Genomic DNA, 12,238 nt, shown 5'->3' on the forward strand with positions numbered 1-12,238 from the left:
CAGCCCATAAATCCCCATTCACAGATAAAAACACAGCAAGACATTGACAGGCAGAGGTTATATATTTCTAGAGATGTCCGATCAGCATCGTACTAGCCTGCTCTACGTCTAGGTGTCTAGGTGGGTGTGGGGCTACTAGATGCGTTGAATGTGTGTGTTCATCTGTGTGTGTACTATATATATATACCCTGTGTGTGTGTATATAACCCGTATGTGTATATAACCTTGGTGTGTGTTTATCTGTGTGTGTATATAACCTTGGTGTGTGTTTATCTGTGTGTGTATATAACCTTGGTGTGTGTTTCTGTGCGTGTATATAACCTGTGTGTGCGTGTGTTTTTGTATATAACCTGTGTGTGTGTGTTCATCTGTGTGTGTATATAACCTGTGTGTGTGTGTGTGTTCATCTGTGCGTGTGTATAACCTGTGTGTGTGTATAACCTGTGTGTGTGTGTATGTGTGTGTGTGTGTGTGTGTGTGTGTGTGTGTGTGTGTGTATATATGACCTGTGTGTGTGATCATCTGTGTGTATATAACCTGTGTGTGTGTGTGTATATAACCTGTGTGTGTGTGTGTGTGTGTGTGTGTGTGTGTATATATAACCTGTGTGTGTGATCATCTGTGTGTGTATATAACCTGTGTGTGTGTGTATATAACCTGTGTGTGTGTGTGTGTGTGTGTGTGTATAACCTGTGTGTGTGTTCATCTGTGTGTGTATACAACCTGTGTGTGTGTGTGTGTGTGTGTGTGTGTGTGTGTGTGTGTGTGTGTGTGTGTGTGTGTGTGTGTGTGTGTGTCTCTGTGCAGGGCCGGATTAAGACAATGTGGGCTTTGACCAAGTGTAGTTTAAGACCTCCCCCCCAACATGTAATGTCTCCCATGGTAGTATAGTGCTTATACACCTGCTTTCAGGGCTGAAAATGAACACCTGCCACCGGCCAAATGCAGGTAACATTTCCAATTGGCGACTAGATTTCGGAAGGCTATCTGAAAAAAAAAAAAATACTTGGCCGGTAGATTTTTTCATCTACAGTCCCCTTGGCAGGTGACTCACCGTGAGCCAAAAAGTTAATTTTCACCCCTGCCTGCTTGTACACCTGCTACAATGCTTCAGTTTTATTTTATCCAGACAAAGTGCCTTTATTTTATCCACACAACGGCAGAATAGTCAGTCTGTATACTGTATAGGCATATTTCACATCAAATAAAATTCAGTCAGTTACCTTAAATGGCCTCATACAAGCTCTCGACATGCATACTTTCAACATAACCGAAGAAGGAAAGCACAGATGGTGCCATTTCTAGGCCTACCCTCATCACACACTACACACACACACACACACGCACACCAGCGATTAACACAGCTACATACTCAAAATAACACCACCGCATCATAGTACTCAAATCAGAATGTTGTCTTTGCAATAAGTAAATCCAAGTGATTGACCAAACGGACCTAAACATGTCGCCTCAGACATCAGACATTAACATTCAGAGCAGTGGGTGAGAACTGACCTCATTGCTTTTTCGAGCTGAGAAGTCAATGAGGCAATTACATCACTGAATTCCTACCAACCACGTCCAATACAGGTTCCGTGCATCGCTTGCTAAATTAGCTTTAGATTAGGCAGGTAGGCTACGTTAGCTAGCTAAAATCTCTGCTCTACTCTTCATTGTCATTATATTACTAGGGCGGCTGTAGCTCAGTTGGTAGAGCGGGTCGTTCAGTGATCGAAGGGTCAGTGGTTCGAATCCCAGCTCCGACTGTCCACATGTCGAAGTGTCCTTGAGCAAGACACCTAACCCCAAATTGCTCCCAATGAGCAGGTTAGCACCTTGCATGGCAGCTACCGCCATTGGTATGTGTGTGTGAATGGGTGAATGAGAGGCCATTGTAAAGCGCTTTGAGTGCCACTAAGGTGGAAAAGCGCTATATAAGTGCAGTCCATTTACCATTTACTAACATTATACCCATTATAGACAATTGACTTATCCCTCAAATATCAGCTTTTTATATATATTATATATATATATATATCTATATAAGTACCTAGATCTGGCACGTTGTTCCTCCCAGCGGTGCGGCGGATGTCAGAGACAGACGACCGGTTGCAGCATCGTTGGTTTACGTTCAGTAACCTGTGGATCTTTGGAATTTTGTTCAGGAGCTCAGCTTCTCGGAACTTCTTTTTCTTTATTTTCTTTTTGTTTTCGGACCTCCAACCCGTGCGTGTGCAGGTACGAGCTGAGCAGTGGCTCGGTGGAGGAGGACGGAGAGGAGGTGGTGCTGGCGCTGTACCTGAGGGAGCGCTCCCACTACCGGGACTACGGCTCGGGCAGCAGCAGCTACGGCACCTCCCTGTTCGGACACCCGCTCCTCATGGCCGTGCTGCGCAGCCAGTGCACCCGAGACGCCCTCTACCACATCTTCCTGCAGAGGCTGGCGTGAGTCTGCAACACCACCACAACAATAACAACAACAACATCCACACAGCACTGCAGCAATACAACACTACAACCGCACTACACAACAAGTATCAGATAGGGCTTGGTGTCGATTCGAATTTCAAGAATCGATTCGATTCCGATTCACAAGGTGGAGAATCGATTATCACGATTCAATTCGATTCGATTCAATATTGATTCGGTTAGTGTTACTAAAACCTGTTGTTTTTTTTAGCTGTAACCTTAATTACATGACTGCCAAGTTATGCAACACATCAATACTAGGGCTGGGTATCGATACTGATTTCCAAAAATGAATGAATGAATCATTGAATGAGTTAATGAGCTATTCATTCCTTAATTTCTTCATTCATTCATTAAATAAAAGATTGATTTTGGGATTCATGAATCGATTCTGAATCATTTGATTCAGAATCGATTAATCGATTAATCGACAACACAAAAACATCCACACAGCCTGCAGCAAAACAACACTATACAACAGCAGCACTAGACAACAAGTATCAGCTATACTGCGCTAATATTATACAAGACAACACAGCACTTTACACAACTATACAACACAGCTGCTGTGTTGCCTGTTATTCCAGATAAGAGGATGAACTCACAAACATCCATCCTGTGCGTCAGACTAACGTAACCCTGACTTCCTGGTTGTGTGTCCGCAGACGCTACGTCCGACCCCCAGACCCGTCAGAGGAGGTGGAGGAGGAGGAGGAGGAGGGGGGCGGAGAGGAGGAGGACGAGGAGGAGGAAGAGCTGTACCAGACCCAGGCCAACGGCGTGAGCGACGGTATGTGATTATGTCCAAACTACTCATGGCACTTGTTAGAAGATTAGGGTTACAGAGTATTTTACCACAGCTGCTAGCCAATCAGAATCAAGTATCCAAACTCTCCGTTGTAGAAACTGACTTTTACTCTGTACTGATTCTGTAGTACTAGTACTGTACTACTGGTTAAAGAGGCATATTTTCTGCTTTTTTGTTCCAACAACTTCTAGGTTTAATCCTTGCATATCAGAGCAGTCAGAGAGCCGTGTCTCGCATCAAAGCAGAATATTAATAATAAATAATTATTATTAAAGTCGCACTGAAACCAGTCTCACTTCCGTAGTTTGATGTATTTCTGACGCAGACAAGCTATGAGGGCGGGACATATGTTTAGAGGAATTTGATTGGAACATTGACAAGTGGACAGGTTTTAAGAACGTTAGACAGATTCGATAGAAGGATAGCGTTGATTGACGGGTGGATGTCGTGAGATTATTGACCTAAAATCAAAGGTACCTGTTGTCGTCATTGCACGTGACCTACCGTTTTCCAGGAAGTAAGAAATTATATACTTTGATATAAGATTACAACAAAAGTAGAATTTTGTAATTTTTTTGGCATACATCGTTGAATAGGTGAACACTATGACCAATTATGTGAACCAAAATGGGACGGATTTCTTTTTTCATTTCAGTGCGACTTTAATATAGTAATATTATAATAATAATAGTAATGTGTAAAGTAATGGCTGTATGTCTTAGATGTTGAATTCCCAGTAGTCCTGTTCCCAGTGTAGCTGGTCTGACACGGTGGTGGTTTCTGTCTGTTCCCAGACGAGGGTGAAGACACTGAGACCGCAGGCCCCTCCCAGAGACAAGCCTGCTGTGATGGCGGACAGGGCGACGCCCAACCAGACGGCTCCGTAGCGACCCGGCCACGCCCTGTCCCCGCCCCTCCACAGCTTGACCACGCCCACGCAGGAGAGGCTGCCTACATCGGGTCCAGGGCGGAGGACGACCACCCTGCCTCGTGCAGCGGCGCCAACGCTAACGTCGTTGCTAATGCTAACGCTAGCTCCGATGCTATTGATAAAACCAGTGGTAATGGCAGTGCTGATGCTAGCATTACTGCTAATGCTAGCACAGCTGTTAGCGCTAAAGCCAGTGGGAATGACAGTACAGAGGCTGACGTCACTGCTAATGCTCGGTCTAATGCTAATGCTGCCAGCACTGATAATGGCAGTACTAGTGCTAGCGCTAACGCCACTGCTGCAGTACCAGTGGATGGCCTCCGGGGGGCAGACCAACAGCAGCAGCCCACTGAGACGGCAGAAGACGAGGAGGAAGGGGAAGTGAAGGAGGCGTGTACTTCCTGCTCGCTGACCAACCAGAGGCAGGGGAAGAGAAAGAGCAGCCAATCCAAACGCAGGAAGCAGCTCTTCTCCATCCAGGCGGTCAACTCCAACGGCACCACCGAGAGAGGGATGGGAGAGGGCGGCACAGCATTCTCCTTCAGCTGTGAGGCTCACACACACACACACACACACACACACACACACACACACATCACAAACAGATGGACGGGGGGTCGGGGTGGGAGGCGGAGGCGGTGTTCTTCATCTGTGAGACTCATACCATGGAGAAGGGAGCTGTGATATATGGTTTGACATTACTGCGTGTGTGTGTGTGTGTGTGTGTGTGTGTGTGTGTGCGTGTGTGTGTGTGTGCGTGTGTGTGTGTGTGTGCGCGTGTGTGTGTGTGCGCGTGTGCGTGTGTGTGTGTGTGCGTGCGTGTGTGTGTGTGTGTGTGTGTGTGCGCGTCCCCCCCCCCTCAGCCCAGCCCTACGTGGCCATAGACTGGGACCCCGACATGAAGAAGAAGTTCTACAACGAGAACGAGGCAGAGGTGTGTGTCCAGAGCGTGGGAGGGGCCTACAGACCCCACCCCTAGGGGGCAGCACAGCACAGCACTGGAATGGATTGAATGTGACTCCCTTTCTCTGTCCCCCCCCTCTCTCACACCTCTCTCCCTACCTATACCCCCCCCCCCAGAAATACGTGAAGCACAGCAGCATGGAGGTGTCTCAGCAGCAGACCAGGGTGCAGCTGCAGGAGTGTATCGAGCTCTTCACCACCGTCGAGACCCTGGAGGAGGAGAACCCCTGGTACACACACACACACACACACACCTCTCTCTCACACACACACACACACCTCTCTCACACACACACACACCTCACGCTGAAGACTCGGGTTGCTTGGATAATCCATTATGGTTTGAACGTACAGTAGACTGTGTGGCGGCATCGTCTTCATGTACGTTCACATCGTGTATTTAAAGTCGCACTGAAATGAAAAAAACATTCTGTCTCATTTTGGTTCACATAATTGGTCATAGTGTTCACCTATTCAACGATGTATGCCAAACAAATTACAAAATTCTACTTTTGTTGTAATCTTATATCAAAGTATATAATTTCTTACTTCCTGGAAAACGGTAGGTCACGTGCAATGACGACAACAGGTACCTTAGATTTTAGGCCAATCTCACAACATCCACCCGCCAATCAACGCTATCCTTCTATCGAATCTGTCTAAAGTTCTTAAAACCCGTCCACTTGTCAATGTTCCAATCAAATTCCTCTAAACATATGTCCCACCCTCATAGCTTGTTTGCGTCGGAAATACGTCAAACTACGGAAGTTAGATGATCTCAAAGTCCGTTTCAGTGCAACATTAATAATTATTATTTATTATTAATATTCTGCTTTGATGCGAGACAAGGCTCTCTGACTGCTCTGATATGCAAGGATTAAACCTAGAAGTTGTTGGAACAAAAAAGCAGAAAATATGCCTCTATAACTAGTAGTACACTACTACAGAACCAGTACAGAGTAAAAGTCAGTATAATCAGAGGATAAGTAGATCACATTACTGTCGCTCATGCCGTTGGCCTGGGTCTGGTACAGCTCTTCCTCCTCCTCGTCCTCCTCCTCTCCGCCCCCCTCCTCCTCCTCCTCTCCGCCCCCCTCCTCCTCCTCCTCCTCCACCTCCTCTGACGGGTCTGGGGGTCGGACGTAGCGTCCGTTTCAGTGCGAATTTAAAGTGTGCCGTGCGCTCACGTGTGTGTGATGTTTTTTGTGCGCGTGCTCCAGGTACTGCCCCCTGTGTAAGAAGCACCAGCTGGCCACCAAGAAGCTGGACCTGTGGTCCCTGCCGGAGGTGCTGATCATCCACCTCAAGCGCTTCTCCTACACCAAGTACTCCCGGGAGAAGCTGGACATCATCGTGGACTTCCCGCTCAGGTAGGCCTCTGCTTCCGCCAGCGCTCTGAACGGGGTTCTACCGTCTGGGTTCTACCGGTGCACTGCTGGGTTCTACTGGGTATTATAGTCTACTGTCTGGGTTCTACCGGTGCACTGCTGGGTTCTACTGGGTATTATAGTGTTTCTCTGTTGAGTTCTAGTGTTCCTCTGCTTAAGGGGGTTCTACCGTCTGGGTTCTACCGGTGCACTGCTGGGTTCTACTGGATATTATAGTGTTTCTCTGTTGAGTTCTAGTGTTCCTCTGCTTAAGGGGGTTCTATTGTCTGGGTTCTACCGGTGCACTGCTGGGTTCTACTGAGTTTTAGTGGTTGAAACGCTTCATGTTGAGGTTATATGCAGTACAGGCGCTAAGTCATCAGTAAACTATCAGCTGCAACTCTGCTGAGATGCAACAAACACCGTGTTGATAGTGGATCATGTTTGATAGTTGGTTGACCATCTGTAGACCATCGTCTGTGGTCATGTATTGATTATGATTAGGGCTGGGTTTAAAAAATCGATTCTGAATCAAATGATTCAGAATCGATTCATGAATCCCAAAATCGATCTTTTATTTAATGAATGAATTAATAAATGAAGGAATGAATAGTTCATTAATTCATTCAATGATTCATTCATTCATTCATTTTTGGAAATCAGTATTGATACCCAGCCCTTGTATTGATGTGTTGCATAACTTGGCAGTCATGTAATTAAGGTTACAGCTAAAAAAACAGGTTTTAGTAACACTAACCAACCGATATTGAATCGAATCGAGATAATCGATTTTGAACCTTGTGAATCAGAATCGAATCGATTCTTGAAATTCGAATCGATACCCAGCTCTAATTATGATATTGAGTATTAACGGTTGATCGCTGTGTGCTGCAGACACCTGGACTTCTCTGGCTGCCTCCTGAGGAAGAGCCTGACCAATGGGGAGCCTCCCAGCTGCTACGACCTGATCGGCGTGTCCAATCACTACGGAGGACTCAGAGACGGACATTGTAAGATGATGTTTGATACGGATCAGTCCCCGTTATGACTAAAGCTAGATCTCCAGTAATACCTCTGTCTGCCATGACGCTGTTAATGGATGAGAGTGACTGAGGGTGACTGGATAGACTGATTCTATCTGCAGGCTGACGTGTCTTCTTCTTTCTCTCACCCTCTGCTTCTCCACTTACCTGCCCTTCTCTCTCACTCTCTCTCTCTTTCTCTCCCTCTCTCTCTCTCTCTGTCTCTCTCTCCCTCTCTCTCTCTTTCTCTCTCTCTCCCTCACTCTCTCTCTCACTCCCTCTCTCTCTCTCTCTCTCCCTTCCTCTCTCTCTCTGCCTTTCTCTCCCTCTCTCCCTCTCTCTCCCTCCCTCTCTCTCTGTCTCTCTCTATCTCTCTCTGTCTCTCTCTTTATCCCTCTCTCTCTCCCTCTCTCCCCCTCTCTCTCCCTCTCTCTCTCTCTCTGTCTCTCTCCCTCCCTCTCTCTCTCTCTGCCTCTCTCCCTCCCTCTCTCTCTCTCTCTCTCTCCCTCCCTCTCTCTCTCTCTCCCTCTCCCTCTCTCTCTCTCTCTGTCTCTCTCCCTCCCTCTCTCTCTCTCTGCCTCTCTCTCCCCCTCTCTCTCTCTCTCTCCCTCCCTCTCTCTCTCCCTCTCTCTCTCTCTCTCTCTCTCTCTCCAGACACCAGCTATGCCAGGAACAAGGATAACGGTCAGTGGTACTACTTTGATGACAGCAAGGTGACCTACGCCAGGGAGGAACAGATTGTGGTGAGCCGTGTGTGTGTGTGTGTGGTGTGCGTGTGTGTGTGCGTGTGTGCGCGTGTGTGGTGTGTGTGTGTGCGTGTGTTTGTGTGCGTGTGTGTGTGAGAGATCTGATTCCATGCCAAGTATCTGAACCGTGTGCCTGCCTGTCTGTGTTAAATCTACTCTACATCATTTGTAACTCACTTTATTCATTATTATGAAGGTGATCCTAAACTGAATTAGAGGGGTAATAACACGATGTCCCTCTCCTCCCCTCTTTCTCCTCCCTCCTCCCCTCCCTTCTCTCTCTCCCCCTCTCTCACCTCTCCTCCCCTCCTTTCTCTTTCTCCTTCCTCCTCCCTCCTCTCTCTCCCCTTCTCTCCTCCCCTCTCTTTCTCCTCCCTCCTCCCTCCCTCCCTCGTCTCTCTCCCCCTCTCTCACCTCTCCTCCCCTCTCTTTCTCCTTCCTCCTTCCCTCCCTCCTCTCTCCCCTTCTCTCCTCCTCTCCCTTTCTCTGCCCTCCTTCCTTCCCTCCTCTCTCACCCCCTCTCTCACCTCTCCTCCCCTCCTTTCTCTTTCTCATTCCTCCTCCCTCCATCCCTCCCTCCTTTCTCTCTCCCCTTCTCTCCTCCCTCCTCCTCCCCCCTCCCTCTCCTCCTGCTCCAGACCAACGCTGCCTACCTCCTCTTCTACCAGCGACAGGACAAGATCCGCCAGCCCACCCTCCCCGCCCCCGCCGAGGGCTCCGCCTCCCCCGCCCAGGCCGCTAACGACGTCACGCCCCCCCGACACGACGCCGCCGACGGCGCCACGCCCTGCGTCACCATGGAAACGGACTGAAGCAGATTAATTTTATTATTATTATCTTCTCTTTTTTTTTCTGTTTGAGGCAGGACTTGCTGGTTTGCCTTCTGGGGGTTTTATATTGATTTTGCTGTATTGTTTGTTTTCTTTTTTTTTTTCTATTCCAAAAACACTTGAAGCCCCCTGCCTCTGGTTCGGAGAACGGGGAGAGAAGACGGCGAGGGAGGAAGGGAGAGAGATTTGGAGGAGAGAGAGAGAGAATGGAGAGGGAGAGAGAGAGAGAATGGAGAGAGAGAGAGAGAATGGAGAGAGAGAGAGAGAGGCAGGGGTTCGAATCTCAGGCAGGGGAGGAGGCGTCGTGGAGAGAGGGATGATATTCATGCTTCTGTTTCTTTAGAGAGAAATACCGACGGGAGCGGATCCGATGTCGAGAATGACGCGACGGAACCTGGTGATGAAGATGAGAATGATGATGGTTTTGCTTGGCTCGGGATCTCAGAGTAGCTGGAGGAGAGTCAGCTCTCTTAAGCAGAGTTCAGATACAGCAGCTGACGCAACCAGACGCTGGTTTCAGAACGTTTGGAGACTGTCCATCCGATTTTGACGTGTTGAGTCTTGAAAACGACAGTTTTAGAACTTTCCACTTTCCACACGGGCGCTTTTAGAACATTACAGTTTCATTAAAAAAAAAAAAGAAAAAAAAAAAGCTTAAAATGGTCTTGGCTGTTGAAGCCAGCTTTAGTGATGCGTATGAATACCATAGGGTGTTAAGGTCTGTTACTGTTAGCAACAGTCAGACAGACCCCATTCCTATCAATGTACCCTGCCAAGGAGCGTATGAAGATCAACCCCTTCCTCATGACCTTCCTTCCTTCCTTCCTCCCTTCCTCCCTGCCTTCCTTGGAAAAATCACTGATCTGACACGCCTGGATTGGTGCCAGCCGCGTAGAGAAGCGGGCGTTTTCACCGTTCCAATCATGTCCGATCAGAGGTCAACGGCAAGGACACGGGGAGGAGAGAAGGATCCTTCTGTAGGGGATTCAAACGGGGCCTTAGTCTGGATGGGCCGGGACATACGTGTGTGTGTGTGTGTGTGTCTGGGTTTCATTGCTAGAAACAACATGGCCTTTCACCTCTGACCTCCACCACACCCACCAGACAGTCTGCTGACCCAGCGTCACGTTGGTAGGCGGTGTGGCGGCGCGTCGGTGCCACAGAGCTCTTGATGACCGGGGGAGGAACCGCTGCTGTGCTTCCCGTGGGAGGGGCGGGAGGGCACAGCACCTCAGTATTGGACAGGATAGATCTATATATACAGCACAGCTGGAGCTTATGATAGCTTTGTTTATCCTTAATTGTTTCTCTGGATCCATTATTTATTTTTTAATTGATTTCTCAGAGCTGAGTTTGACCACTTCTACACGCGCGCACGCATAACGTTACTGCTTCTGGAGACCTCCCACGTACTGTTGATCAGCTTTTCCACTATTATATCCACCATACTGAGGACATATTAATGGGTGCAGGGCATTGACAGAGGCATATTTTTCAAATTCAAATGATATTTCTATTGTTTTAGGGTAAGTGAATCTATCACACATTTAGATAAGACCTTCTTTTTTTGTGTGTTTTGTCTTCTGTTCTGTGCAATTTCTAAATGCGAAGCTGTGTGAGAATGCAGAGAAGTGCTTTTCGGGCAGAGCTCTTTGGTTTTTAAATGCCCACCTGTACAGTATTTTTGTATTTGTAATAAATGTATTATCTGTGCTCATCTGGGGGTGGAGCAGGGGGCGGGTGATTTCATTTACTTTAACTTGTTAATAATAGATGGAATATTTTATTGTACACTCATCTTTTGATATGAATAAATGATGATATTGATTATTATAGGCATGAGATAGATTTTACACTTTTACACGGCGTTCCCCTCGACTCCATGATCTCTGTCTCTGTTACCTGAGCGTTATCAGGATACAGAGGCTGCTTTGTATCGTCTAAACCTTCCTCTTTCCTTCCTCTCTTCTCGGCCTGAACGTGGCGGGATGGGTGTAAGCCTGCCATCGCCAACACAGGTATAGCAGTCCAGTCATATCAGGTCTGTGATTGGCCCGGAGGGAGGAGGGATGCGTTGACGAAGTATTCAAATGGACCCCAAGTCCTGACCCGAGTTAAGCTACTGTAACTACGAGAGCTGGTCGCGGGTTGGTTAACGGTACCGTGTGCTGAGCTGTGCAGGTCAGCTTGTGTTGGACTGTTGGACCTCTTCTGTCCATCTCCTACTAGTCCCCCCCGCCCGTCCTCCATGCTCCCCTTTCTCCCCCCCCTCCTCCTTCCTCCCCCATTTTCGACTCCCCCTCTCTTCTCTTCTTTCTCTGATGTTGACAACAGCAGCAGCAGAACTGTACCACACAAGCCGGAACCCTTGGCCCGTATTGATCGAGCGCTGATCTCGGACCAGCTCTGCCTGAATGAAATGACATGGAGAGGCCGGGGACCTGATCCTAGATCAGCACTCCTGCTTTGATACGGGCCCAGAAGAATGACAATCCTTCTGTTTCAATTCTGTCACAATGTCATTGGTACAGAACAATATAAACAGGCACAATTTTTGTATCTCTCTTTGGCTTGCATCGTCTTGTCAGCGCACTGGCATGGGGGGGGTCTGTTGGATCACTGAAACACCGTAGACTCGCTGACAAACAACCAAACGGTCTCAAACTGTCTGTCTTCTCACCTGGCAGCATTGTGCACTCAGGAGAGGGTAATTGGATTCAGTGCCTGGAGTTTTCAATGGGACAGTATTCTCTCTGGTTGTACATTATGTGATTGGCTATGATAGCGAGAGTTACAAAGGGATTGGCTGGCATCTTGATTGGGTAACATCTGATTGGCTGACGGACTCATTTTCTTCCTTGTTCCTCCATAATTGTCGAATCACTGAAGCTCTTTCCGAGGGGGGCAGTCCAGGAGGCGGGGGGGGGCGGAGTCAGCCCCACTAACATCAGTATCACACAGACGGAGAGCTTAGTTGGTTTAACTTGCTGATCCTTCTTCCTGTAACCCTGAGAAACACTGGAGAAAGTCAACAAGCACAATGTATCCATCTGTATGGGGCTGCTTGCGCTGAGCAATGGGAACCATGTTCATATCTGTGTG

The 12,238-nt window shown here is 47.9% G+C and overlaps 1 protein-coding gene across 1 annotated transcript in view; it reads left to right on the forward strand.

Moving 5' to 3' along the window:
- The window catches only part of usp11 (ubiquitin specific peptidase 11), a 27,922-nt gene extending 15,932 nt beyond the window's left edge, over nt 1–11,990 (forward strand). Inside the window, exons 13-21 of the mRNA XM_084445874.1 lie at nt 2,239–2,445; nt 3,135–3,259; nt 4,072–4,755; nt 5,072–5,142; nt 5,289–5,401; nt 6,392–6,541; nt 7,433–7,548; nt 8,215–8,303; nt 8,945–11,990. Of these exons, the coding sequence (XP_084302000.1) occupies nt 2,239–2,445; nt 3,135–3,259; nt 4,072–4,755; nt 5,072–5,142; nt 5,289–5,401; nt 6,392–6,541; nt 7,433–7,548; nt 8,215–8,303; nt 8,945–9,118 (1,729 nt within the window). The 3' untranslated portion in view covers nt 9,119–11,990. The remainder of the gene's footprint in view (nt 1–2,238; nt 2,446–3,134; nt 3,260–4,071; nt 4,756–5,071; nt 5,143–5,288; nt 5,402–6,391; nt 6,542–7,432; nt 7,549–8,214; nt 8,304–8,944) is intronic.
- Nucleotides 11,991–12,238: the final 248 nt, after the last annotated feature.

The sequence above is a fragment of the Borostomias antarcticus genome (genome assembly GCF_949987555.1).
Source record: "Borostomias antarcticus genome assembly, chromosome: 11".
NCBI lineage: Eukaryota > Metazoa > Chordata > Actinopteri > Stomiiformes > Stomiidae > Borostomias > Borostomias antarcticus.